General features: G+C 48.6%; 2 protein-coding genes across 5 annotated transcripts in view; one reads left to right on the top strand and one right to left on the bottom strand.

The window, feature by feature from the left end:
- Positions 1 to 24,841, top strand: part of LOC142900313 (MAM domain-containing glycosylphosphatidylinositol anchor protein 2) — a 150,122-nt gene that overhangs the window by 83,367 nt on the left and 41,914 nt on the right. For all 4 annotated transcript variants that reach the window (XM_076044525.1, XM_076044527.1, XM_076044524.1 and 1 more), the window contains exons 7-8: positions 12,891 to 12,982; positions 13,086 to 13,323. In XM_076044525.1, the coding sequence (XP_075900640.1) occupies positions 12,891 to 12,982; positions 13,086 to 13,323 (330 nt within the window). The remainder of the gene's footprint in view (positions 1 to 12,890; positions 12,983 to 13,085; positions 13,324 to 24,841) is intronic.
- The window catches only part of LOC142900317 (low choriolytic enzyme-like), an 80,302-nt gene that overhangs the window by 48,218 nt on the left and 7,243 nt on the right, over positions 1 to 24,841 (bottom strand). The window lies entirely within an intron of this gene.

The following is a 24,841-nucleotide window of genomic DNA, read 5'->3' as shown; positions in this document are numbered from 1 at the left end:
TTTTAACGTTTGGTGTGAAATCGATGCGGCGATTTTAACAACGTCAACATGTGAAACTGTTCCGGAGAAATTTCCAGAAATTGATTTTTTTTTTAAAAAAAAACAAATCTCGTTTTTGTTGTCAAAGTGGTCTCGTTAAACGACGTGTCAGAGTTGATTGCCGCCGGCGAGATGTAATGAGAATTGAATTGACTGGCAGGAGAAACGCTTTCATGACACTCGCCGGTTTAAAAATTCGTAACTAACTAGACAAATATTTAATTACACGCTTAATTAAAGTATGCCACTGCATTAATATTTTTGGGCCACTTCTCACAGAATGCGCGCCCCGGCTTCCATTTACACTGATTGGCACAGGAAGCAGAGGCGCATCTCATCCTGCTGCAGCTCATTACAGAAATAACTCCTGTTAAGTGACAATTTCTTTCATGCTTGTCACATTGATGGATTTTTCTTTTTTTTTCTTCCCCCCCGACGCACTTATGCGCACGAGACGAGGGGTGCGACTCTACAAATGGATTTCTGTCAGACGTAAATTATTTGTGCTCTCGCAGCCCATTTATTTTTAGTGCTAATGCAAAAACAGACCTGGCGAGATTTATACGCCCTCCTTTTAGATTGCGGGATCAAGACAAAACCTCCATAATGACATTAGATCCTGACAGTGGCGGCGGCATAAATTGCCATGCGCTTATTTTATAGAACAATAAGGGGGGGGGGATTCCTCTCAGCCTCTCTCCATTTATGCTAAGACTCAAACTTATTAGATCAGCTCTTTTTCTAGGAAAAAAAAGAAAAAAAAGTCTTCTTTGCATCGGCAGCTGCAGAACTTGCTCCGTAAATTAGACAGATTTCAATATTTCGCCGACTTGATCGGAGAGGAGCGTCTGAACCATCTGCAAACAAAACGCTGTTTGCTCGCAGGGTCTGGAAATGAGCTTTTTGTGCTCTTAAATCCATTTTTATTTTTATTTTTATTTTTTTAATTTTTTTTTTTGCCAAAGACAGCGGGGGAGTGGAAGGGGGGGATTAAAGGGGGGTTTTCATCCCAGACACAACAAAAGGTCCTGGTGCCACGGATGCAGGTGCATCAAAAGAGACGCCTTGATTTATTTGGAAGAGCTCCAAACAAACGGGATGAAGAGGGATCCAGACGCGAATTTGATCTTCGGCGGCGGTGTTCAGACGGGATGGGTTTTGAGCAGATTGGCTCGGAAAGTTGCTCTCGCCAAAGTTTCCTCCTCCTTTCATTCCCGGGCGTTGATTACGGCAGCGGGTTCAACCGGTTTCGTCAGCCTTTTATTTACACAGCCATACGCTTCCCGCTACGACGGCCAACCAATCAACGTCCCTAATCCTCCACGAGATTTTTTACGCTAGGAGCGTCGCTAAGCTAGCCGTCAAACAATATCGTAGATTGGCCCTCGTGAATTGACCGACAAGTCAACAAAACTTCCCTTCAACCAATCACCTGCCTCCATTTTTTTTCACCTCCTGGAACTTCGAAATCTTAAGAAATTCATTTTTAACATCATGATATCCAGCGCCGCCGTTTTGGTTTTTCCCTCTCATCGTCTTTGCTCGCGCGGTACAGAAATTGATTGTAAATGTTTTAGGACAAAGGCAATAAAACGCCTGAGCGGGCCGGGTTAATAAATTTTTGTTCATTTTAATTTTCCTAATTGGGAAATTGGGGGGAAAACAATCCACTAATCAAATTGATGCACTCTGGAGTAAGGTTCAGAGATGCGTAAAAGACGCAGTGTAATCAATATGCGGCGACGGGGGAATCAGCGATCAATGGGAAAGAAAATTAATACCGCAAATAAATTCCATTCCCTCGGGATTGATGCGACGGCGGCGTGGCTGCGGGCGATCAATGCCGTTTTATTTTTCACTTAGTGATCAATTAAAATCATATTGGTTTGGATGCAAACGGGGGCCTAACGAAGCCGCAGATCTTTCCCGTTTATTCGGTCCTCAGCAGATTTTTGGAGCGGCTCCGCGATTTATTTTCAGACGCTGATGGAAGTTCCTCGTGAATTACTATTATCAAGCCAATCACAAAGACAGACAGACTAAATTAGCGTTTGATGGAAATCGACCCGAGACCCCCCCCCCCATGTTTCAAATAAATTCTGACACTTTGTTAAAATCTCAAAGACTTTATTTTTTTTCTATCAGACGCACAACGAGCAGTTCAGACAGTTTCGCTCCCCTGATGAATTGTCACACAAAATACCGCAATCTATATTTCTGTCGACCGCATGCTCCATAGGATGATGCAGTGATATTTGGCGCTGGCATTTAGCAGCTTGACGTGGACGCTAAACGGTGCAGATGAAAGCAAACTCCTCCAGTGTTTAGATGCCAGTGTGAACTGTCTCGGATGTGTCTTCCACCAAAAGTATTTAAAAACACACCATGTCCAAGAGGCACCTTTTTCTCTCATACATTTTTAATCTCCCCTAAATTGTCAGCTCGGGCTTTTTCGCAAGTGATCCCTCTTCCATTACAAATTGAGTGTGCCGCATGAAAACAAGCTTGCAGGGTCTTTCCATATTAAGCAGGTGGGTTGAGGCGAGGACGTGCTAAATTTTTTTTGCCGCCGCAGCCGCCGTTAAATTTTAACGACCGGCGCCACTAAAAATTTTTTAGCGTTACTGAGCGAGGAGACGGATCTCGTGCGCAGCCGACGACATCGGCGGCACCACAGCCGGCATAGCGATTTAATCCGATCGAAGCGAAACAGAGCAGCTTGCCACCAGCTAGCAAGCACCTGCTATAGCTAGCTCGCAAGGTTAATGTTACCATGTTGTTTTGTCGTCAAGCGTTGCTGACAACAGCACACAGACTTTTAGTAGCGGCGGAGGACAGACAACAAAATTTGCAACGTTTTCACCGTCAGCATCGACGCCTTTCGCGAGGATCGACTTTGCTAGCATGCTACCCTCCCACCATGGACTCTTTAAAGTTTGCTGACGGGCTCCTAAAACTTCCAGAAACTGACTCATTTAGAAGCCAACACTCATGGAGGAAATTGTTGCCTTCAATCAGAGAAAATTGGAGCTGCTGCTGGTTACCTGCTGGTTACCTGCGGAAATCGAATCAGTTACCACGGGCAAATGTAATTACAGACCACGACATGCAATTTGGGATAATGGGGCGTTCAAGTACCCTGCACACGGCAGCGAAAAGAACATTTCCAAAAAAAACCCTTCCTGAACATTATTTTGTGCACTATCAACCTTAAAACTACGCACTGACGTTCAACCCCACTGATACACTGATACGTTTACTTCGGGGGGTGGAAGCATTGCGTCCAATGCGCCTGCTGCGCTAAGAGGCTAAGCTAGCTTCTAGAAATCACATGAAGACGCTGCGATGTTTTTTTTCCTGACCCCTCCTTGCTCTCCTCTTGAACCCAACTCCCCCTCCCCCCACACAAACTTGACTGCATTATTGGCACACAGACATTATTTTCATTAATTGTGTTTACAGCGCGACCACTCCACCGGCGTTCCTTTTGTTATTTACTGCTGGCTGCGTGATACTTTGAAGTGAGGAGAGCGGAGGTGTGTGTGTGTGTGTGTGTGTGTGTGTGTGTGTGTGTGTGTGTGTGTGTGTGTGTTGGGGGGGGGGGTATAAAAGGGGATATTAGCAGGGCTGGAGGCGAGAGCGCCGACCGAAACCTGGACTCGCGGTTATGGTAGGAGTGTTCAAAGAGAGTGGGGGAAACGCAGACGTTGAACGCATCGCAGTTACTGGGCGCTGGGGTGTTGTTGTTTTTTTCTCTCTCTCTCTCTCTCTCTCGTCGTCGTTGTTGTTGTTGTTGTTCAGTTTATCGTCCCTCGGAAATCGGGCTCTTTCTCTCTTATCCCCCGGGCGTCCGCGGCGTCGCACCGCCTCCTTCCTGATGTTTTGTTCTCCGGCATCTCAGCGGCAGAGGAGGAGAAGCAGGACGTTCCAGCTGCAGCACACAGGGCTGAGCAGATAGAGAGATAGAGCGCAACGTCAAGCGCTTATCTTGAAGAAGGAAAAAAAAAAAGAGGATTTTTTTTTTTTCTTTTCTTTTCCTCTGCGGCGGGCGAGGTCAGCGACTGTTGAGCTGAGGTCAAGTGTCGTCTCCGCCCGCGCTGATGTCACAGACTGAAGCTCACTGGACGGAAGGTTAATAGACCTCCGTCTGCTAATGAGTGGCATGTTTGGAGTCACACAGTTAATAAATCAGATGATGGATGATGGATGGATGGATGGAAGATGATTTGCTGGATGGATGGATGGATGGATGGGTAGATGATGGATGGATGGATGGGTAGATGATGGATGGATGGATAGATGAAAGATGGATGGACGGATGATAGATGGATGGATGGATGGATGGATGGATGGATGGATGGGTAGATGATGGATGGATGGATGGATGGATAGATGAAGGATGGATGGGTAGATGATGGATGGATGGATGGATGGATGGATGGATGGAAGATGTTTTGCTGGATGGATGGATGGATGGATAGATGGATGAATGGATAGACAGATGATGGATGGATGGACGGATGATGGATGGATGGATGGAAGATGTTTTGCTGGATGGATGGATGGATGGATAGATGGATGGACGGATGATGGATGGCTGGATGGGTAGATGATTTGCTGGATGGATGGATAGATGGATGGATAGATGAAGGATGGATGGACGAATGATGGATGGATGGATGGATAGATGAAGGATGGATGGACGGATGATTCGACAGTTCTTAAGATCAGCGTCCAGCCAACAGCAGTCTGGCCACACGGTGGCGCTAGAGAGGTGGTTTTTGGCTCTCGTTTAGCGCGTTTCGCTCAGCCACCTGGCAGCCCAGCTGACCGACGCCCCTCCGTCCGGCTCCATCGCTTTCTGGAGAGCCTCTCCCCCCCCCACCCCTCCTCCTCCTCCCCACCGCCAATGCCGCCGCCGCCGCCGCCGATGCCAAACGGCGGCGGCCAAAGGGCAGCAAATGTGGGGAAACATCACATCTCTCCCCAGCAGATGGTGCTTTTCCCCAACCACACTGCCCCACCCAGCCAGACTGCCTTCCAGGCCTTGGCCTCCTCCTCCTCTTCCTCCTCCTCCCCCTTCTTCTCCTCCTCTTCCTCCACCTCCTCCTCCCCCTCCTGCCCCTCCCCCTTCTCCTCTCTACCTCCTCCTTTTCTTCCACTTCCTCCTTCCACTCTTCCTCCTCCTCTTCTTCCTTATCCACCTCCTCTTCTTCCTCCCCTCCTTCTTTTCTTCCACCTCCTGCTCCTCCCACTCTTCCCCCTCCTCTTCTTCCTTCTCCTCCTCCTCTCCATCCTCTTTTTCTTCCTCCTCCTCCCCCTTCTTCTCACATTCATCCACCTCCTCCTCTTCCTCATTCTCTTTTTCCTCTTTCTCCACCTCCTCAACCTTCAACTTCTCCTTTTCTTCCACCTCCTCCTCCTACTCATCCCCTTTCTCTCCGTCCTCCACCTCCTCAACCTCCCCCTCCCCATCTCCTCCTCCTTCCCTTCTTCCTCCTCCTCCTCCTCCTCTTCCTCACCATCCTCCTCCTCGTCTTCCTCCTCATCCATCTCGTCCCCCTCCAATTCATCCTCCTCCTCTTCATCTTCCTCCCCCTCCTCCTCCACCTCCTCCTGCGGCGTCGCGCTCCGAGGGCGCCGCTCGCTGATGTATCGGCTGTGACGCCTAAAGAAACTCTGCGAGTCGGTTTGTTGCTTCCTCTCTGCCGCCGAGTAATAAATGTGAGCTGGCAACTGTGGGAACGCCGAGTCGGTGAAATGAGACAGGAGTGTCTGCGGACGGTGCCGAGATGGTCAATCAGCCTGGTGGCTTTGGCTGTCATGTGACCCCTTATTATATATATATTTTTTCCTGGGAGCTTTTGCGTAAGTCTGTGACAGAAAGCGCTGAGATTGTGCCGTCTTTGGATCATTCCGTCCAAATTTATTTTCTTTTTTTTTTTTTTTGACAAATTCGGTTGTAAAAATCTCTGGCAGCACAACACATCCATCACTCCCACTTTGAAACCACCAGCGCCAGCTGGTGTCCACAGAGGCGTGAAAGCAAAGCAAAGCAAGCGGCCCAGCCACTGTCTGCACTTCTGACTGCAGCCTCAATGTCATTTAGAGAGAAGCCAAGAAAAAAAAATATATTTTATTTTTTTTACAACTCCCTGCTGCGTCGATTTGGAACGTTTGTGGTGAACGCAATCACGACAACAACAACAACAACAACAACAAAAAACAACTGGCCCGCTAGCTTGTGAATCAACATGTGAATGAACCCTCGTCAAATTTGCCTTGGAATAGATTTTCAATCTGGAGCTGAGCGACTGTTTCCATTCATGGGTGCCAGATTTAATGGCTGGATGGTCAAAACTGGCAGCGGCTGGAACGTCTCTCGGTTGGCCGCCCTGAAGCTCTGTGTCTGTCTGTGTGTGTCTGTGTGCACTCGCGAGTCTGTGTGTTGGCTGGGGCAGTTGGCACTTGGTGCATTCTAAAAGATTTGAAGCATAAATTAAAGGCCCCGCTGTGTGAAATTTAGCAGCATCCGGTGGTGAGAAAGCATATTGCAGACAATTTCAACCCCTGTTTTATTTACTAATTTATGTATTTATGTACTTCGGGAGGGGTGGGGGGGGGTGAATGCAGATGTTTGCTTCTGCTTTTGCTCCGTCATGGCGAAGCATTAGCTAAACACGGTGTTTGGATCGCAGCCCTTTTCCTTGCAAGTCTTCATTTTCAGCCTCCTTCCGAGCACTCTTTAAATCTCACACCGACAAAGGCCTTTAAACCCAGAGGTCAGACTGACAACGGAGGGCAGTGTCAAGGTTTCAGACCCCCCCCCACTCCCACCCCCACCCCCCACCCCCGACAAACATCAACATTGTCGAGGCATCAGCACCGCGACCCGTCGAGCTGACGGCGCCTTTTGTGAAGATCCGAGAGGTGAAAGGAGACGTGAGGTGTTGTCCGAGCAGGACCTGCCGCTGTCGTGGTTAACCTTGAGGAGCGGCAGGTCTTAGTGGGGGTGGGGGGGGCGGTCAGCCGTCCATCTGGCCTCGCCCGAGACGAGCTAGCGGCCGAGTGTTGCGCCCTCTTGAGGGCCAGAGTTGCGGTGAGCTGTGCCGAGACAAATCTTCTTTAAAAAAAAAAAAAAAAAGGAAGGTGAACATTAAAGGGCTTCGTGCATTCAAGCAGCCCGATGTAAGCGGCGCCGTTGTGTTCTTCTCCTGGTCGGCAGGCGCCTGCGTGAGGCCTGTGTACTTTTGCCCCCGCTAAGAGGCTCCCTGGAGGTGCCGCCATAATCCCACCTCGTGACAAGAGCTCTTTTGTACGCGCCGGCTTCCCGGCCGCAGCTCTTTTTTTGCCGCCATTGTGCGATTATCTGTGTCTCTTTATGTTGCGGTGCCGCCCCCCCACCCGCACCCCCGGCGGGCTATTAGCGCTCGCCGCAAGCAGCTAAAACCACCACAGTTTGTTTTTAAGGGCAAGAAAAGAAAATGCCAAAAGATACCAATCTGCTGATATATCCACTGCCACAGTGCCGTAGAATTGGAGCAAAAACCCGCTTCTTTTTTTCCTCAGTCAATTAAATGCTCGCTAACTCCTCCCGTCATTTCCGTCTCTTTCTTCCTCCTGTATCAGCTCCCGTCAGGTAGAGAAAGTCCAATAAGAAGTCGTCTGACGTCTCTACAAAGAAATCTTCCGCTGTTCCTCTCCAGCTCGCACTGGTAGTCGGTGCTTTGTGATCAGTCCGACACCTCGGAAGGTGGAGGAACCGTCTCCTGCCTCCGAGTGTGGCCCTTCTTGAAAGGCCGACGCTGGGGCAGCCAACTGAGCCGCAGGTCCAGTTTGGCCCCTCCCACGTCGCCCGCCTGCTCATTTATGCGCAGGTTTTAGTCGCTGCAGCTGTCCGGCAAATGTTTTTTACGACAACCCCTGGGAAGTAATGCGCACTTATCTGCCTTGTACACAAATGTAGTCGACTTACAGGAAGGCCTGCTTGCTATTCAATATTTATGTTCAGGAGGAAAGAGGTGGGGGTGTGGGTGGAGGTGAGAGGTGGGGGTGGGGGTGTGTGGGAAGGGGGGGGGGGGCCGTTGAAGGGAAGGCCGTTGAAGGGAAGCAGCGGTGAAATATGCATGAGCGTTCTCATGCAGCCGCGGCTATTTTGATATGCGCTGCACCTTGACGTGGAAACGAGGCGAAGGCTGAGTGGCCGCAGGTGTGAGTGAGGCTGGAAGACTCGGCGGTTCTTAGCACTGTCGTTAGCATTCCTAGCTGGCATATATTACCGTTGCTGACATCATACTAGCCATGCTACAGACTAGCATACTACGTGCTAGCATAGTAAATACTGGCATGCTACAGTACATACTGGCGTACTACGTGCTAGTATTTTCCATGCTAACACACGACATGACTTCAGCTACGTCATTATTGTGGTGTTTGCCGTGGTCCAACACTCCCACGCACACGTTTCTTTTGGTAGCACACTTAGTACGTTGCATTTTTGCTAAATTCTAACAGAATTATGAAATAAGAGAAGAGACCAAGATGGAAAAAAAAAAAAGAAAATCAATACAATTCAACAGTTTTGAATAAGATGACTCTGCTTTAGTTTATCAAATGTCATCCGTCTTTATGTACAACCAACAGCAATAGGGGTGAAAACCAGAGAGTTAAGTGGGCTTTTAAACAAGTCTCTTTTCAAACATCCATCCCGAGCTATTATGTCTCTCTTTCCGATGTTTTGTGGCTTGAGGCTAAGATGAAAATGTCAAAAAAAAATAAATATATATTTACACTAGAATTTATTGACATAAGCCATAACAGAGTGTTATTGAAATTTTTCAGAAAAATGCTTGGTCTTTCGGTCAGGGCTGCAACTGTGTGAGTTGTCCACTGCTATTGGTTTTTACCCACAGGTGCTCATTGTTTTGTTTTTTTTCCAATTCAGTCTGTTTAATAATGGGCAGTTTTTCATGAGTTGCTTCAGATAAGAAAATTAGGGAATTGACGTTGACTAAAATGTCACTCAGCATGCCACCAAACGCAGCATGGAATTGGGGAAAAAATACCAACTTCATCTGGGAGAGAAAGTTCTGCGGCATCTTAACCGCAAAAAACATATCCGGTGGGCGCTCCACAGGGACGGGATCGCGGCAGCCAGGAGGCGCTTTAGAGTTTGTTTCATCGCGTCCTGTGGTCAGTGAGCTTTATCTGCTCAGCGCCAGAGTTTTTACTCAGCCGGTCCGTCGTCCGTCTTGTCTTCATGTTTTTCACTGATAACGCCGGGGCCCCCCGTTGCATCACTTGCATGTTTTTGTTTGTTTGTTTTTGTTGCCCAACCCTGCCCCCACCCTCCCACCACCCCACAAAGCTCCTCCGGCACTTTCAAAAAAATTTATGCCCACCTGAAGTAAGCGACTTCCCAAGCGAGCGCACACAGTTTACCGCCCTTCTGAGCCGCGACGTTTAAAAGGACGCCAGAGATTTAAAGAAGGTGGCGAGAGAAAAGCTGACAAAGAGCTTTTCGTGGGAGATAACTTGCGTGGCGGCGGAGGAGGAAGGCTGCACGTCACTAAACACCCTGATGCTGAATGTCTAAGGAAGCATTTTACTTTACTTTACCTTCTTTTTATCTGTTTTCTGCAGTGTACTAGCTGCAGCTCAGCTCTCTCGCGAATTCCCTCAAACCCTCAGCCTTCGATGCTAACAGGCGCGCAGCCTGCTAAAACCCCAAAACGACATTCCGCTGGCTGCTGCTTCACCTACTTCTGTCTCTTGACGTCGTCCTCAAGAAGCTGATGGCCCATGTTGTACCTGTTGTATCCTAGTTTTCTGGGTGGAGTTTAAGTGCTGGTTACCCTGGTGGATGTGCAGGGATCCGGTTTGTTTTGCTTTGCATGCGGCACTAAACCAAAACGATAAAATGTCATAAAATGATATCTATCTTTATATTTATTTATCTTTTTTTCCACATAGACAATTTTGGGACTGTGCTCAAGCATTTTACTTCACTGTTGTGTTATTTAAATGCCTTGCTGAGGTTTTTTTTTTATATTGTCTTCATTTGTCGCTTCATTGTGTAAGTCAAAAGGGCTGAGGAGTACTGGAGTCTTTAAAAACACAAAGTCATGCTAGCTAGCTAGCTAGCTAGCTAATCTAGCCACCCATGCCCTTTGTGTTAACTTTACAAAGGGGGCGTTCATCTCGCTCCCTGACAATTGCAACACTTCCTGCCGCCGAATTACGTTTGCTTTTTCTTTTAGCGCCTTGCAGAACAATCGTGACGCGCGAGAACGCCGAGATGTGAGAATTTGTCATGGTGCCGACGTGTTGACACGCGTCAGAAATAGAATTCTCCTCCCCGCTCACGCTGATTTCAATTGCGGGGGGGGATGGAAAGGGGGGGGAAGATCCTGTCAGGGAGGCGCGTGTCATTCGTCTTTCCCCGCGACTCAACGCTGCGACTCGGCAGCCGTCGCACATTTTTTTTTCCTTTTTTTTTTTTTCCTTCTTCCAGCCGTTCAATTTCCTGCGCTCAGATCTGACACGCGGCCTTTTTTGTTTTTCGCTCTCCCCTCACCAAAGTGAATATGATAATGTCAGCCGGGAATTGCAAAGATGAAAAGATTTTCGTGTGGCGCTGTCAGGTTATTTATTCATTTATTTATTTGTTTTTTTTTTCGGGAGGGGGTGGGCGCGGGGGGAGAGGATGCTGAGGGGGGGATGAATCGCTCGGGCGACGTGGACAAAATAATAAAAACAGCCGTTGCGATGAAAGTGTCACCTTCAGACGAGTTCACGGATCAAATTGAATTAGAGGTGGCTGATGTTTTTTTTTTTCTATTTATTTCTTTTTTTTTTTTCTTCTCGCTGTTGCTGTTGTTGTTGTTGTCCAGTGCGCTTCTTTCTCCCACACGTAGGTTTTTCCGTGCACGGCGGCGGCCGACCCGCACGCCTCGCACGTTAGCGTTCCTCCGTCTGTAGCTATTAATATTAATGCCGGTTCAAAGCGCCGCTCTTCAAAAGCAAAACACGGTTCCGCTTCATCTCATCTTCATCTTTAAGTTCCCCGGTTTCGACCCCCCCCCCCCCCCATTCACCCCCGCCCTCGCCCCATCCCGCCCCCACCCGCCTCTCGGCAATCATCAAGAGCTCGGCGGCGGCGACGGTTGTTGTTGTTCCTCAGCGACAACCAAAAAAAAGTTGCGCTCATCGCATCCGTGTCAACTGCTTTAAATATCACTTTTAAGATTTCACAACCCTGACACTAAGGTGACACGCGGGAGTTGTTGTTTTTTTATGCCCTCCTGCCCCCCCCCCCTCCCAGCTCCTCCCCCTCCCTCCCTCGCTCAGATCAGTCACATCATCTGTCTGGGACTTGATCCAGTTTTTCGTCGCATTTGATCAATATGTAAAGTGCGCCGAGGCTCGGCGGCTGTGTGTGTGTGTGTGTGTGTGTGGGGGGGAATAAAAATTCTATTATATGAGGGAGAAAAGCGTGTCGGCGCCTCCCCGGCTTTAATGAAAGAGGGGGAAACAAAACACAAACTCAGATCAACTCCAGCCCCGGAATTTAAATTTGGGGAAACGACGCATGGCGATGAGCAACCGGCGAAAAAAACAACAGTTTTAGAAGCTTTTCCAGCGGCGGTTCCATTTAAAGGCCTGGTGTGGAGGGTTTAGTGCCCTCTAGTGGTAGGACAGAGTACCGCAAACGCCGTTCCATGTGATCTTTGTTCTCTCAACTGTGATGTCAGGGTGGAATTCATGAAGCCTTGTGGGTTTGCTGTGGATACAATGTGCCGAAAATATCCACTTCCTTACAAGTAGATATATAAATAATAAATAATGAAATATAATCTTATTACTATGACAACGACTTAGGTTATTTAATTTTTGCGACTTCATTAAACCACAGTCATTAGTGATGCCCCAATACCGATACCAGTATCAGGTATCGGTACCGATACTGAATTGAGTACTCTACTCATAAAATATGTGTTGATACCATGACACAGATATTCCAGTTGTATATGTATGTATATGACAGTTTGTGTTGACAAGTGTTGTTCTAGAAAAACATGCTGAGGAAACATCTGTGGGGAAAAAAACATCAATAATGTTTGACTTTATTAAGTACTCGGTATCGGTGATTACTGAAAAGCAAGTACTTTGAGCTTGCTTCTCTACTTCTTCTGTAAAAAAGTGGGATTGGTGCATCCCTAACAATTATGCATATTTGTTCCGTTCCACACCAATAGGTTCCTTTAAACCAGTGGTTCTCAAACTTTCTCTGTCACGGCCTACCTTAGAAGAAGAAAAATTTTCTAGAAGCCCCAAATTTGACGTGGCTGTGTCTTGAGGGATCCCGATGAACCTGAAAGTGGCAGAACAAAGTTGACCTTTGACCCCATAGACTTGCATGGCCTTAGGGGCAGTGGTTCTCAAACTTTCTCTGTCACGCCCCACCTTGGAGAAAGAAAATTTTTCAACGACAAAGACCACTGTGGCCACCGCCGGACTCCGGAATTCTTCTTTTCGTCCCTGTCAAATATTTGTCCAACCTGTGCACCTGAGCAGGGTTTTTCTTAGCTACAACCTGCTGAACACATTTTGTTAATTGTTCCGACGTGAAAACATTAGTTCCGCCAGGCGCCCCGTCTCCCTCCCGCCCGGTGTTTCGCGCACCCCCACCCCCAGACATGACTCTGCGCCACCCACTTTGAGAAACACTGCTTTAAATGTTCCCCATTGGGGCTTTTAATTCTTAGCCAATAAAGCAGCCTGAAATGTGCTTTTCAACAAGACTACTAATGGGAATTTGAATTAAGAAATGGATCTTCTGGTTTCCGCAGCCTTGAAGAAGGGCCGCTTCTGGATCACCCCTGACCCCTACCACAACGACGACAACATCCAGATCGGCCGCGAGGTCAAGATATCCTGCCAGGTACCGTCCTCGCACACCCCCCCACCCCCACCTCACGCCGAGTAGTCTCAGAGTAGCGGCGGGCGTGATTTGACCACCCCGCTCGCCCTCCGTCCCGCTTCAGGTGGAGGCCACGCCCCCGGAGGAGCTGATCTTCAGCTGGCTCAAGAACGGCCGCGCCCTGCGCAGCTCGGAGCGCATGGTCATCACGCAGACGGACCCGGACATCTCACCCGGGACCACCAACCTGGACATCATCGACCTCAAGTTCACCGACTTCGGCACGTACACCTGCGTGGCGGCGCTGAAGGGCGGCGGCATCCCGGAGATCAGCATCGACGTCAACATCTCCTCCACAACTGGTGAGTCTCACACCCGTCCCGCCACGACGCATCTTTCACTGCCCCTCCCCACCGCTCCCCACCCCGACTCGACCGACACACCCACATCGCCCTCACGCACACATCCATGGCATCCAATGAATCTCATGCTTTACCCCCATAAAATGGTTTAACAATCTAAAACTGTGGCTGGCGGTGCTTCCAGGACCAGGAGCTTTCTACGGGGACACTTGTGTGGTTGGACGAAATAAAAAAATATTATTTTATTCACTTTTTCCTTTCATATATATATCAGGCGAATAATTTTTTTTTTTTATGGTTTTAGATACCTCAACAGTTTCAAACAAGACATTTAAGAACTTCAAAACTTTCTTAAATTATTAAAACGCCACTAATCCAACAAAAGGTCAAAATCAACTTCCATTCACGACTAAAAATACATATTTGTGAAGGGAGCAGTGGAATAGTAGTTTCAACTTAACTCTGTTGGGTAGTCAGAGCTAGATTAGTAGTAGCTGTTGGCAGTGGTAGAAGTATCTGAGGCACTGGTGATACCATAAGTACTTATAGAAATAGTAAATGTGATGGAAAGTAAAGTGGTAAAAATGAGCAGTGGTGGTACTCGTGATACTTGAGGTCGTAGAAATCAGTGGTGGGGGTACTGGCAGGTGTAGTGTTGGTCATGGTAATCAGCAGTGGCAGCGGTAGTAGCAACACAACTGAGGGCATTAGACATAGTGGTTGTGGGAGTGATGTTACTAATAGAAGCTAGTGTAGCCATAGTGGTGATATTAGAGGTAGTTATAGTAGTACTGATGGTAGTCAAGTAGTAGTAGAGGGGTAGTAGTTGTAGTGGAAGATGGTACTGCTATAGTGTGGTAACTGTAGAATTAAAATTAGTTGTATTGGTAGTAGTAGTGATGTTAGTGGGTGTAGTGGTGGTACCAGCAGTGGGTGTAGTGGTGGTACCAGCAGTGAGGTGAGATGTGTTTCGTCCTACTGCCCCCAGTCAAACGGTCCCTTGCACCACTATAATCCACCAGTTTGTCCCTAACATCTCTGAGCAGACAGAGGCGGAGCTGCCAGCACACTTTCTTAACCTTCGTGTCGGGTTCAGCGAAGCAGCGTTCGCTGCCCGGCGATCCACAAACCCACTTGTCATCTGGGCCCCCGATGGTCCGGGAACCGCCGCCGCCCAACCAGGAAGTCGTCTCTGAACGCAGCTGGAAAAACTCCCAGTCAAATGTTTGACCAGTCAGAGACTCAACATCCATCGTCCTCCCATCTAATTGGCTGCTTTCACCCTGGACTAACATTTTGTGTACATCCGCACAGCATGTCAGTTGCCGGTCCGTCCAGTCGGCTGAGCCGCATCATCTCAGCTTCTGTCATGTGGGGGAACAAAAAAATAAATAAAAATAAGTTGTTCGGACAAAACAAATCTGCCAGTCAATGAGGTTTAGCAGGACACTGAACCTGTGTGTATATTTATTCTTGAATATTAAATACAAAACTCCACCTGGTACTAACTAGTACTAGTACGCATTGAAGCAGTGGTAATTTTCCTCTTTTCAAAATTAATTTTTTTCAGCCTAATCGTTGGACAGATCAGGTTTGCCCTTACAGTGTGTCATGTGACCTGGTGGAACTTCTGGTTGCCAGTTTCAAAACCATGACACGCTAGAGAAAAATGCTGATTTGTTCATTTAAGAAATAAAAATGGAAAATTGTAATTTTTAAATCAGCAACTACAAAATTAGATTAAACCTAATCACCGCTCGGCTTTCTCGTGGCGTTTACTGGCAGATACTGTTTACTAACGACATGCGGCAACTTGCCCTTTTCATCATCGAATCGCCGCCGTGGCACTTTTGTTCCTCCATACGACGGTGGCACTTACCAGCAGTCGCGTGGCGCTGCGGCGGCCGACTCTCTGCGTCTCCTAGAACCTCCTCGGCATCAGCCGTGTTCAGCGGGGGGGCTAGACGGAGGAGAAGAATAAGCAGTTAGTCTTTAGTAGACCAAAAAAATCTGCTGTCAGACTGTATTTTTTTTCTTCTTTTCTTTTTGTTCCCGTCGCCTGTTGGGTTTTTTTTTTTTTCAGATTTTTACCATCAGTCAGCCCCCCTCTCGCGCCTCTCTGTTAGATTACATAAGAAAAGAAGTGTGGAACGGCTTCGCAGGGAAATAAAAAGGCTATTTAACCTTTAGAAGATTGCACATTTTGTACAGTTTAGAGCCCCCCCCCCGCTTCCACCCTCCTCTCTCCACCCCACCAACGGCTCCCCTGCTGGTTCTCGACGTGAAGTGCGGGAGGGAGGAGACGCAGCGGTGCAGCTGCCGCGAGGTCAGTGCATGGGCGAGAAACCGGGCGGTGGTGGAGTGTTCTCCCACAGGGGGCGCTGTCTCCCTTCCCGGATCCTTGTTGACGTCGAAAATTTGAATTTCGACGGCGACGTTTGATATTTATTGACTGCGGACGGCTCGGCTTCATTTCGTCTAAATTTATGTCCACACGCAAACTCACACACTGTATATATACACACACACACACACACACACACACCCACACACACACACCCACACACGTGCTCCTCCCTTTCACTTTCTTCACTTCCTCATCACACGCTCCGCTGCCACTCACGGTGCCAACATGAAAGCGCCGTGTCAACCTCGGGTGCATAATTACGGGCGGATAATCCTTTGATAATCCCCACCGCCACTAAACAGAGGGGTCATCCGCACCTGCCAAGGCTGTTTCCTCATTTTCGCTTAAGTAGCGCTCTAGCACTCCTGCTGGAGTGCGCCGACGTTGCCGATGCATTAATGCAGAGACCCCTTTTCACCGTATAAAATAAATATTCGATTCTACGCCGAGCCGGCCGAGGAAGCAACCAGGGGAAAATGACTTCCGCGGGTTTTTGCCGCGCTCTTTGTGAAACACACAAAAAAAAGGGGGCTTCGGGTTCAACGCTGAGACGTGATTGTTTCTTGAGATTTCCTGTTTTCTGGTCTGACGCTGTGCAGTTATGAAACCTAATCAGAGGTGTCGTATGGCAGCAGAGCTGCTTCCATCATTGGATGTTGGATGATACGCTGAAATTTGTTTCCGCTGCTGCTTGATGCGTCACCCGGTTACGGCTTTTAGGGGCTCTTAGCCTCTTTTTGTCATTTTCCAATACATGGGATAACAACAATAAAAAAAAAAAAAAAAGCAAAAAAACATACTGAAATATTGCTACCGTTTGCTGGACAGCTACCAAGATGTCAGTATGTGGTTAGCTGCTTTTCTGTTAGCTGTGTTAGCCAAACAGCTACCATCATCAGTATACAGACAATTTCAATTTCTGAAGAGAAGAAGATTAATCCACTGGACCAACCACTAGTGGTTGTCTGCTAAAAGTCTTTGTTAAATGAAAAATATTTGCATTTGTTAGCCCCAACTAGCTAAATCCCTCTTTGGCTGTTAGCCGCAGCCAAGGGTGATTGCTGCTAACACGGGCTAGCGAGGGAAGCCTTCACAAGCCCGTTTAGCCCCAAACACGTCACTCCACCACTTTACCCCTCACAAGAATCAGCTAAACGTGGGCCTGCACATCGGAGAGGGCTAAGTCTTGAGAGGGGGCAGAGGCTAAAATAGGACCGCAGCGGAGTTGCGAGGTATCGGGATGAGGAAAGCTTCCTTGTTTCGGGGCAAATAAGCCCCGCCTTTGTTGCTCTGCCTGTTCTCCTTGAAGGGGGAAAAAGCCCGGGTTCCAATTAGAAGTCTTAATAAAAGCGTTTAGAGGAGATTACGGTGCAGTCTGCCAGCGCTTTGTGCCATGGAAGTGGTTGGGAAAGCATTCAAACGCCTGAAAGCCCGGTTCCCAACCCAGGCTCTGCCTACCAGCCCCCACCCCAACCTTTTACATGAGAGAAATGTTTAATATCTCGCAATTCTTCTGGAATTTCAAAGATTCCTGGCGGAGTCGCGAGTCATCCCTTTGTGCAAAACAGAGCCAATATTTGCTGCCGTGACGTGCTCATTAAAGCGAGCGACTCCGTCTCCAGGTCGGGGGGGGGGGGCTTGGCTGGCTCACCAGAAATTGCGGAACAGCGGCGCTAATGCTTATTTATGAGTGCGGTCAGGAAACGAGGACACGGAGCTCCTTCTCAGGATCCCGTCAGGATTAAAAAGCGAAAGACAGAGGAGCGGCGTCGGCGTGAAAACACAAAACATCCCATAAACTTTCAATGGGCGGCGGCGGCGGCAGGCAGGCTGATTAATCCTCTCATTAATCGCTCGCATTAGCGCGTCCTGTGGGATTATTGTTAGCTTGGGGTAATTATTAGCATTGCTGAGCTCAAATTGGATCTAGCCAGAGGTTAAGCTTGGATTTGCTTGGGTGCAGGAAGGGGTCAAACATTAGATACCGAGAAGTCTCAACGGCAGAGGCACTGTTTTAATCTGACGTGTATTAAATTATTCTCCTAATATGAGCAAAACATATGAAGCGATTGCTATCAACCCACACGTAAACACTCTGTCTTAGAGAGGAACTACAGCCCACTTGAATCAAAGTCAAACACACACCACATACTTTCTTTTTCTTTTTCTTTTTGATTCAATTTTGTAAAATTCCTCCAAAAAGGGCTCCTCTGAAGTGAGCAGAGGCACTTAATGGGAAAGTGATGTTTCACTTGGGGCCAATGGACGTGTGGCCACACCCCCGCAGCTGCCTCTGGAACCGCCAGTGGCAGCTGGGCCAGGATTTTACACGACCTGGTGCTACTTGAGGAGGGCTTTTTTTTTTCCTCCACCCCCTCTGGAATGGCCCAGATTGGAGCTGTAAGCCGTAACATCAACGCCTGAGCAGGAGGTGCAAAAAAAAAAAAAAATCTCATTTCAGATACTCTCAGAACTCCTTCATATGTGGAAATGAATCAGATGTCTGCCGGTGAGATTTCCATGAACAGTGCAATTGCCTGCCTGCTGGTTCGAATCAGGGAAATTATCAATTTCATCACACAAAAGAGTTAAAAAAAAATAAAATTCTCAAGAGGAAACGTTTTCTCAAGTGTTCGTTTTGTGACTCACTAAGTGATTTGTTCATTCACAACCTCATAGCAGGGAGGCAAAGTGGGAGCTGCAGGGAGCCGGAGCTGTTGCAGTGCTGATGCGACCAACTCACGTGATGCATTTAATGTCAGACTGTCGCTGTCTCTTCTTCGCTGTTCACTAGTTAGCGGTAGGGGGAATGAGTGAGTGAGCGAGTCAACGCGGGTGAAGAATTCTGACTCGCGAGTCGGTGAAACAACTGCTTACTGGTTCTGAATGATTCAGTTCACCCGCAGTGTGTGCGTGCTGGTTTGTGCAGCTGGAAAAACGCAGGAGTCAGATTTATTTTCCTGTTTTTGAACACAGAAAAATCAAAACTTAGCTCGAATTGAATCCCTCCGCGGTGACACTCCTGCCTTCGGTATCCGACTCACACCTGAGAGAGTCTGGCACCAACTCGAGCGGCTGCCAATCACCAGGACGGGCGGCGGCTAACAAATTAAGCGAATCAATTAAGCGATTGATCTCTTGATTAAAGAGAAATTGAGCTCGCCTATCAACTCACAAACACAAACTTTTTCTTTTCTCCGTTTTCCCTTCCCGAGGGGTGGAGGGTTAGGTTAGGGTGGTGAGGGGAGTGGGAGGAGTGGGGGAGGGGCGCCACTGCCAAAAATAGACATGAGTCAGCCTCGTCTGCCTCGGACGACCCTGACGTGTTGCTGAGTGACTCGTCTGGAGTCGACAGAGCCGCGGTGACGGAGCCGCGATGTGACTCTTCGCGGGGACGGCGTGACCGACGGCTGTTGACCGAGTGGGCGCGCGCTTGTTTAAGCGGCCGCCGTTTACTGACAGGTGGAGGAGAGAGACAGAGAGAGGGAGGGAGGGGGAGAGAGAGAGAGAGAGAGAGGAAGAGAAAGAGAGGAGGTTCAGGTGTCGGCTCATCTGCAGGGTTGAAAAGCTCAAGTGCCGTTCGGGCTCCTGTTTTGTTTTTTGTTTTTTTGTTGTTTTTTTTTCCCTTCCTCCACCTCGTGCGCCACTTTCAGATGCTGTCAGGAAAAATCAGACTCGTAGTGACGGCCAGGAGAGAGCGCCGGGAAGATTTGCGGCTCAGGTGAACAAATGACTCCTTTGAGCTGGATCGGTTCTTTCTTTCAGTGACCTGGAGGGGGCAGAAATTCTATTTCTGCAACATCGGATGGGCCGGCTTGTCACAGAAAAAAAAAAAAAAAAAAAACGAAAGAAGATGGACCAACTGAAGAAAGAGACGCTACTTACTCGGAGGGGGTCGGATGTCAGGGGTCGGGGGAGAGGGGAGGGGGTCGTAACGGCCAACCGCTGCCGGTTCAGAGCTGCAAAAGCCGGGAAATTTCCTCCAGCTTCGCTCCGGTGACTCGTCGCTCCGGTTCTAATTTCATTATTAACCAGGTCAGAGAGCCGGCGGGACCTCTGCTGGACCGTGCTGCTCACCGCCGGCAGCTGTGCCTCCCCAACCTCCCTCCCCCGACCTCCTTCCTCACCCGCTCGTATACAAGTAACGCTTGGCGAAGCCGAGCAACATCTGCCTCCTTCCTTTTAATCAGAAAGCTTCCACGAGTGAAGGCTTGTGGAGGAGGTGCCGAGCGGGGAAACCCAGCCATGTCCAGTGTTCTTTGACAAAGTCGTGTGTGTGTTGAGACACACACACACACACACACACACACACACACACACACACACACCCTTGAAGAAATGTTGAGCAATGTGAAAGAACTTTTTTTTTCTCATCTCCCTCATAATGAGTGCCTAATGAGCGCCGGGGTGTCCTCAGACGTTCTCTACCAGGCCCAGAGATTTGAAGCGGCTGGGATTATTATATATTATAATATATTATTATGTATTCTAAATCTGTAAGATGGAAAGAAAAAAAAGTGTAAACGTCCCTCAAATCTCCTTTAAAAAACCTTGCTAACTTTAGTCTGTCTGGAGTCTAATAGCAGTCATTAGCGCTCGGTGGGAAGTGGGAGGAGGGGGGGGCACAGTCCGTCTTGAGCCTGCAGGCCACAGCAAAGGGCCGAGGGCCCCCTGGAGGTTCTGCCCAGCATGCAACATGTAAAGGGATCTGTCGTACAAATTAATACAAAGCGTACATAAAAATCATGTGGAATCTTCATCCTTTCAATTCCATCGCAAGTGGTGGAGCTGAGTCGTAGAGGTGAACTTTCGTTATTCAGCGCCTGGTTGCTTCATGTAAAGTAGACGCTGAAAATATACACGTGAAAGAACGCTGCAGAGAGTCGCTGCGGCCGCCGATCCATTTGCAACACATGAGAGCTCCGTCAACGGGAGGCACTGGAGGAGGTCTGTTGATCGATCGGCGGATAAGTAATGAAAGACCAGGAGGGGGCGCTGGAAAACACTTCTGCAATGGCGGCCCGTCTTAACGCATCTGGGGGATATTTATTACATCTCGACAACCCAGGGTTTGGATTCCACTTCGCTCGCTCGCCTGCTCTCTCTCTCTCTCTCCCACACACACACACACACACACACACACACACACACGCATACATGCACAGCTGTACATGTCCAGAGTGGACCTGCGGGACTCCTCTGTGTTCCCCCCCTGGAGGTCCTCAACAACAGGACTCAAAGGAATAGAGCGCTGTCACACACACACACACGCACAGGCTGGCATCACTCAGATGCAATGTTCACTGTTGTAGCCGGAGAGGACATTGCCATGGCAACGGGGAGTGATGGAGCAGCACCTCGCTAATAAAGAGGGCAGCGGGAAGGCTGCTTCCACAAAAAAGTAGAAACGGCAGAAGAAGAAAAAAGAAAGAAAAAACGTGTCAGAAGAAGAAATAAACGCTCCTGCAAAAGGACAGAAGGAAGAAGTGGGCCTGCAGCAGCAATCAGCCTCCAATCAGCCTCGTCGCAGCCTCTCGGCGAGAAGCTCGCCGGGCGTGAAAACGCCGGGGCCGCGCGGCTTCTTTCACGTGTTGTCGAACAGCGTGTCTGACCGTGCGCGAGCGCTCGGTCGTCGGCGTCAGCGTCGTTGACGTCCGCGCTTTTGAGTTCAGCGGGTTGAGAAACGAAGACGCGCGGCGGAATTTATTTAAGGAAATAAGATGCAAATTTTGCAGATGCAAATCCCGGCCGTGGCTGCGGGTCTCGGTGGGTCGGGGAAAATCACACGGCATGCTGGGAGATGCAGTTTGTGGCCGACATGCACGTTTGAAGCAGCCGTGGACTTTAACAGTAAGACAGCGATATACAAGTACAACTGCACTCAATAAAAATTACAAATAAAAATATGCCACTGAGCATATAGATGTGAATAGTGGATGTTTCCTTCCATTCTTACCCTACTACTTAGTATAAATAGATCATTTTATTTATTTATTTTTAATTGATGCATTTCTTTCTTCTCTACTGCACGACATGTTGCTGTAGTTATTTATATTTCCCCAACGTGGGATAAATAAAGGCATTCTATTTCTAATTCTGAGCTTCTCGGGCTTCCTTAAAACTTTTACACACTGGACCTTTAACAAGACTTGACGACAGCGGTACTCACAGAGTCGATGCACGTGATTCGGGCCGAGGGAGGCAGCCTGGAAGTTCCGGATACATCAGGTGTTTTTTGTTGTTGTTGTTGTTGTTGTTTTTGTTATATATTTTTAATGCCCAACGGCAACAACGAGATTCCTTTTTCTTCCCTTTGAGTCGAGGAAGCGAGGCGCGATCGCAGCACGGAATCACCCGCCGGGCAGGGAGGGAGAACTGCAACCGTGTTCACACAATGCACCGCTTGCAGGGTGGAGGGGGGAGGGCGAGAGAGGGACGAGCGGCGGCGAAGGGGGGGGAGGGGCCTCTGGGCGGCTCTGGCACCGGGACTCCCGGCCGAGCTGCTGGACGTCTCGGCGGTCAGTCTCACTCAGGAACAGAGAGTGCAGCAAGGGGGAGAAAAGCATCACCCTCCGCGTGTGTGTGTGTGTGTGTGTGTGTGCACGCTGGTGCGCGTGTGTGTGTGTGTGCGTGCTCTGCGACTCTGACGGCGTCGCAGCAGACAAAGGCAGCCGATGGCCAATTTCCGCGCTGCCAAACCCAGCAGGCGGACACCTGTAATTGGCTGGCTAATCTGAGGTGCCGCTCTGCAGATGCACTCCTCCTCCTCCTCCTTCTTCTTCTTCTTCTTCTTCTTCTTCTTCTTCTTCTTCTTCTTCTTCTTTTTCTTCTTCTCCTGCTTCTTCTAATGGTTGTTTGGCACTGACCCCACCAACACCACCACCCCTCCCACTGCGCCCCGGCTGTCAGTTTGCCGTTTGTGCCGTTTGCACCTCGGCTTAAGTGGAGAAAACCCGGCGAGGGGGGGGGGGGAGACAAATATGGCAGCTCTTGGCTCCGGGCCCGACGCCTCGGTCTGAGGGGGAGAAATTATAAACTGCTTGAATTTCAATTATGCGACGATCGTTTCCAATGAACTGCTCCCTTAAATGAAGCAGCCACTGGGTGTACAGATGCACAGGTGACAGGTGTTTGAGCCGCTACGTGGCAAAATGTCAGTTAGCGTTAGCGACAAACAGCAGGACTTGATTTCAAAGGACCGGCGTGGCACATGTGAACACACCTGCTTGCTTGAAATGGAAAATAAAATATTTTAGGATTTGGATGAGATGATGTTGCTAAAAAATAATAATAAAACAATTACAATGTTTTTGTGCGCTAATGAGTCGTTCATATTTGCATAGTTGCAAATTACGCATCGCAAACTGAAAAATAAGTCTCCAGCCAAGAGCAGAATCCGTTTATTAACATTTAAAGGGATAATTTTGCTGTGAAATGCAGAAACATTCTGTTGGAACAATCAACCGAAAATCTACATTTTAAGTTTGCAAAAGTCCCCAAAAATATCTCTTCTGTTTTTATTATCTACAAAATGAGGATTCATTTTTTAGAAACGGTGGCTCTGAAGCCCTGCTTTTAATGGATCTTCAGTAAAAAAAAAAAATTGGATTCCTCGTCATTGGACGGCAGTAAATCCGACACCCCGGTCTTTTAAAATGAATCGGACTATAATCCTATTTTATTTTCCAAGGCGTCGAACGGCTTCACGTTCGTCCGCAGTAGCAGGTCTGCTGAGCCTGGCGGCCGACTGCAGGCTGTTGTTTCGCCAGCCGCCCTCACAGCTTCCCTGTTGTCCTTCACACCTTCTGCCCACGACAAACAGCTCTCCGAGGGTCCGCTCTGCTCCCGAGTCGCACAAGATTGTTTTGTTTTTTTTTGCTCTTATTATTGTTTTATACTACAAAGGCTTTGAAAGAACGTCAGACTTGTTTGCGTTTGTGTCCCAGCTTTGTCTTTTTTTTTTTCACAGATTCCAGGTTTGTTTGTTTTTTTTTGTATTTTGTGTTTTAAAATGTGACCATTGGTTCCAACTTTCGTAAACCCAATCAGCTGCGCGCACAATAGCTGGTAATTGGCGATTGGCCGTTAAGGCGGGTTGGGGGCGGGGCTCTCACCTCTCACCCGCAGCAGCAGAAACTCTGTCGGACAGAAACGCTGGACTCCTTTTGTTTCTCTCGCCTGCTGAGGAGCTCGTTGCCCACGATTTCATCAGCACGACACGTCGCCGCTGCGGCCAGACTTGCTCCCAACCGCAGCGACGGCGACCTCGGACGTCTTCGGTGGGGTGGGGTCGGGGGCGCCTGACACGATTTCATCATCGCCGAGAGCGGCCTGTGGGTTTTTCACTTTAATATTTTTTTGTTTTGTCTCGCTTTTATTTCGCTTTTTGGCGGCGAGCTGCTTTTTCGGGAGATGTGTTACAAATGAGTCTGCTGTTGGCTGGGCCTCGCACAAAACACACACCTACATGAGCGCGCACAGACACACAGACACACATGCCAAGCACTCCAGGAGCCCGTGCAGGTTGCCAGGTTTGCTAATTAAACAAATTCACTTGGCCGGCGCGATCGCAGAGGAACCTGAGCGCCCGATCCAACCTGCTAGATTCACTGCCTTCCAAAACATGGAAGAGACACACACACACACACACACACTCTCTCGTGGGGGCACACATGGCAACCAAAGAGCTCGGCTCCAGAAACTTGCCGCCCTGCGCTTCCTCCATTATTCATCGTTCTCTCTCTCTCTGCCATCCCCCCCCTTTTTTTTTAATGCCCCGATAAACGACGCAAAAATATTTATAGTATCATCATTTTGTTCCGCAGCCGGTGTTACTGCTACTGTTATCACCTTTGGGAAGACTTTGTCGTAAAAGCTGCAATCTTTTTCTTTTATTTTTTTGTCACTGCTATTATTCTTGGGGGCTGCTGCTCTCTGAAGGAGGGGGAGGAGGAGGAGGAGGAGGAGGAGAATGTTGTTGTTTATGCTGTGGAGAAGATGCAGAGGAAGTGATGTCGTGGCACCATGATGATGATGATGATGATGATGATGATGATGATTACGACAATGTCGGTTTTCCTATTTGACTGTCAGGGCCTTCCAACAACTTCA

The sequence above is a fragment of the Nelusetta ayraudi genome, unplaced genomic scaffold (assembly GCF_046127955.1).
Source record: "Nelusetta ayraudi isolate G7.1 ecotype Tasmania unplaced genomic scaffold, CSIRO-AGI_Nayr_v1 ptg000082l, whole genome shotgun sequence".
NCBI lineage: Eukaryota > Metazoa > Chordata > Actinopteri > Tetraodontiformes > Monacanthidae > Nelusetta > Nelusetta ayraudi.
Note: the sequence above shows the minus strand (reverse complement) of the source record. Positions and strands in the feature narration are given on the sequence as shown.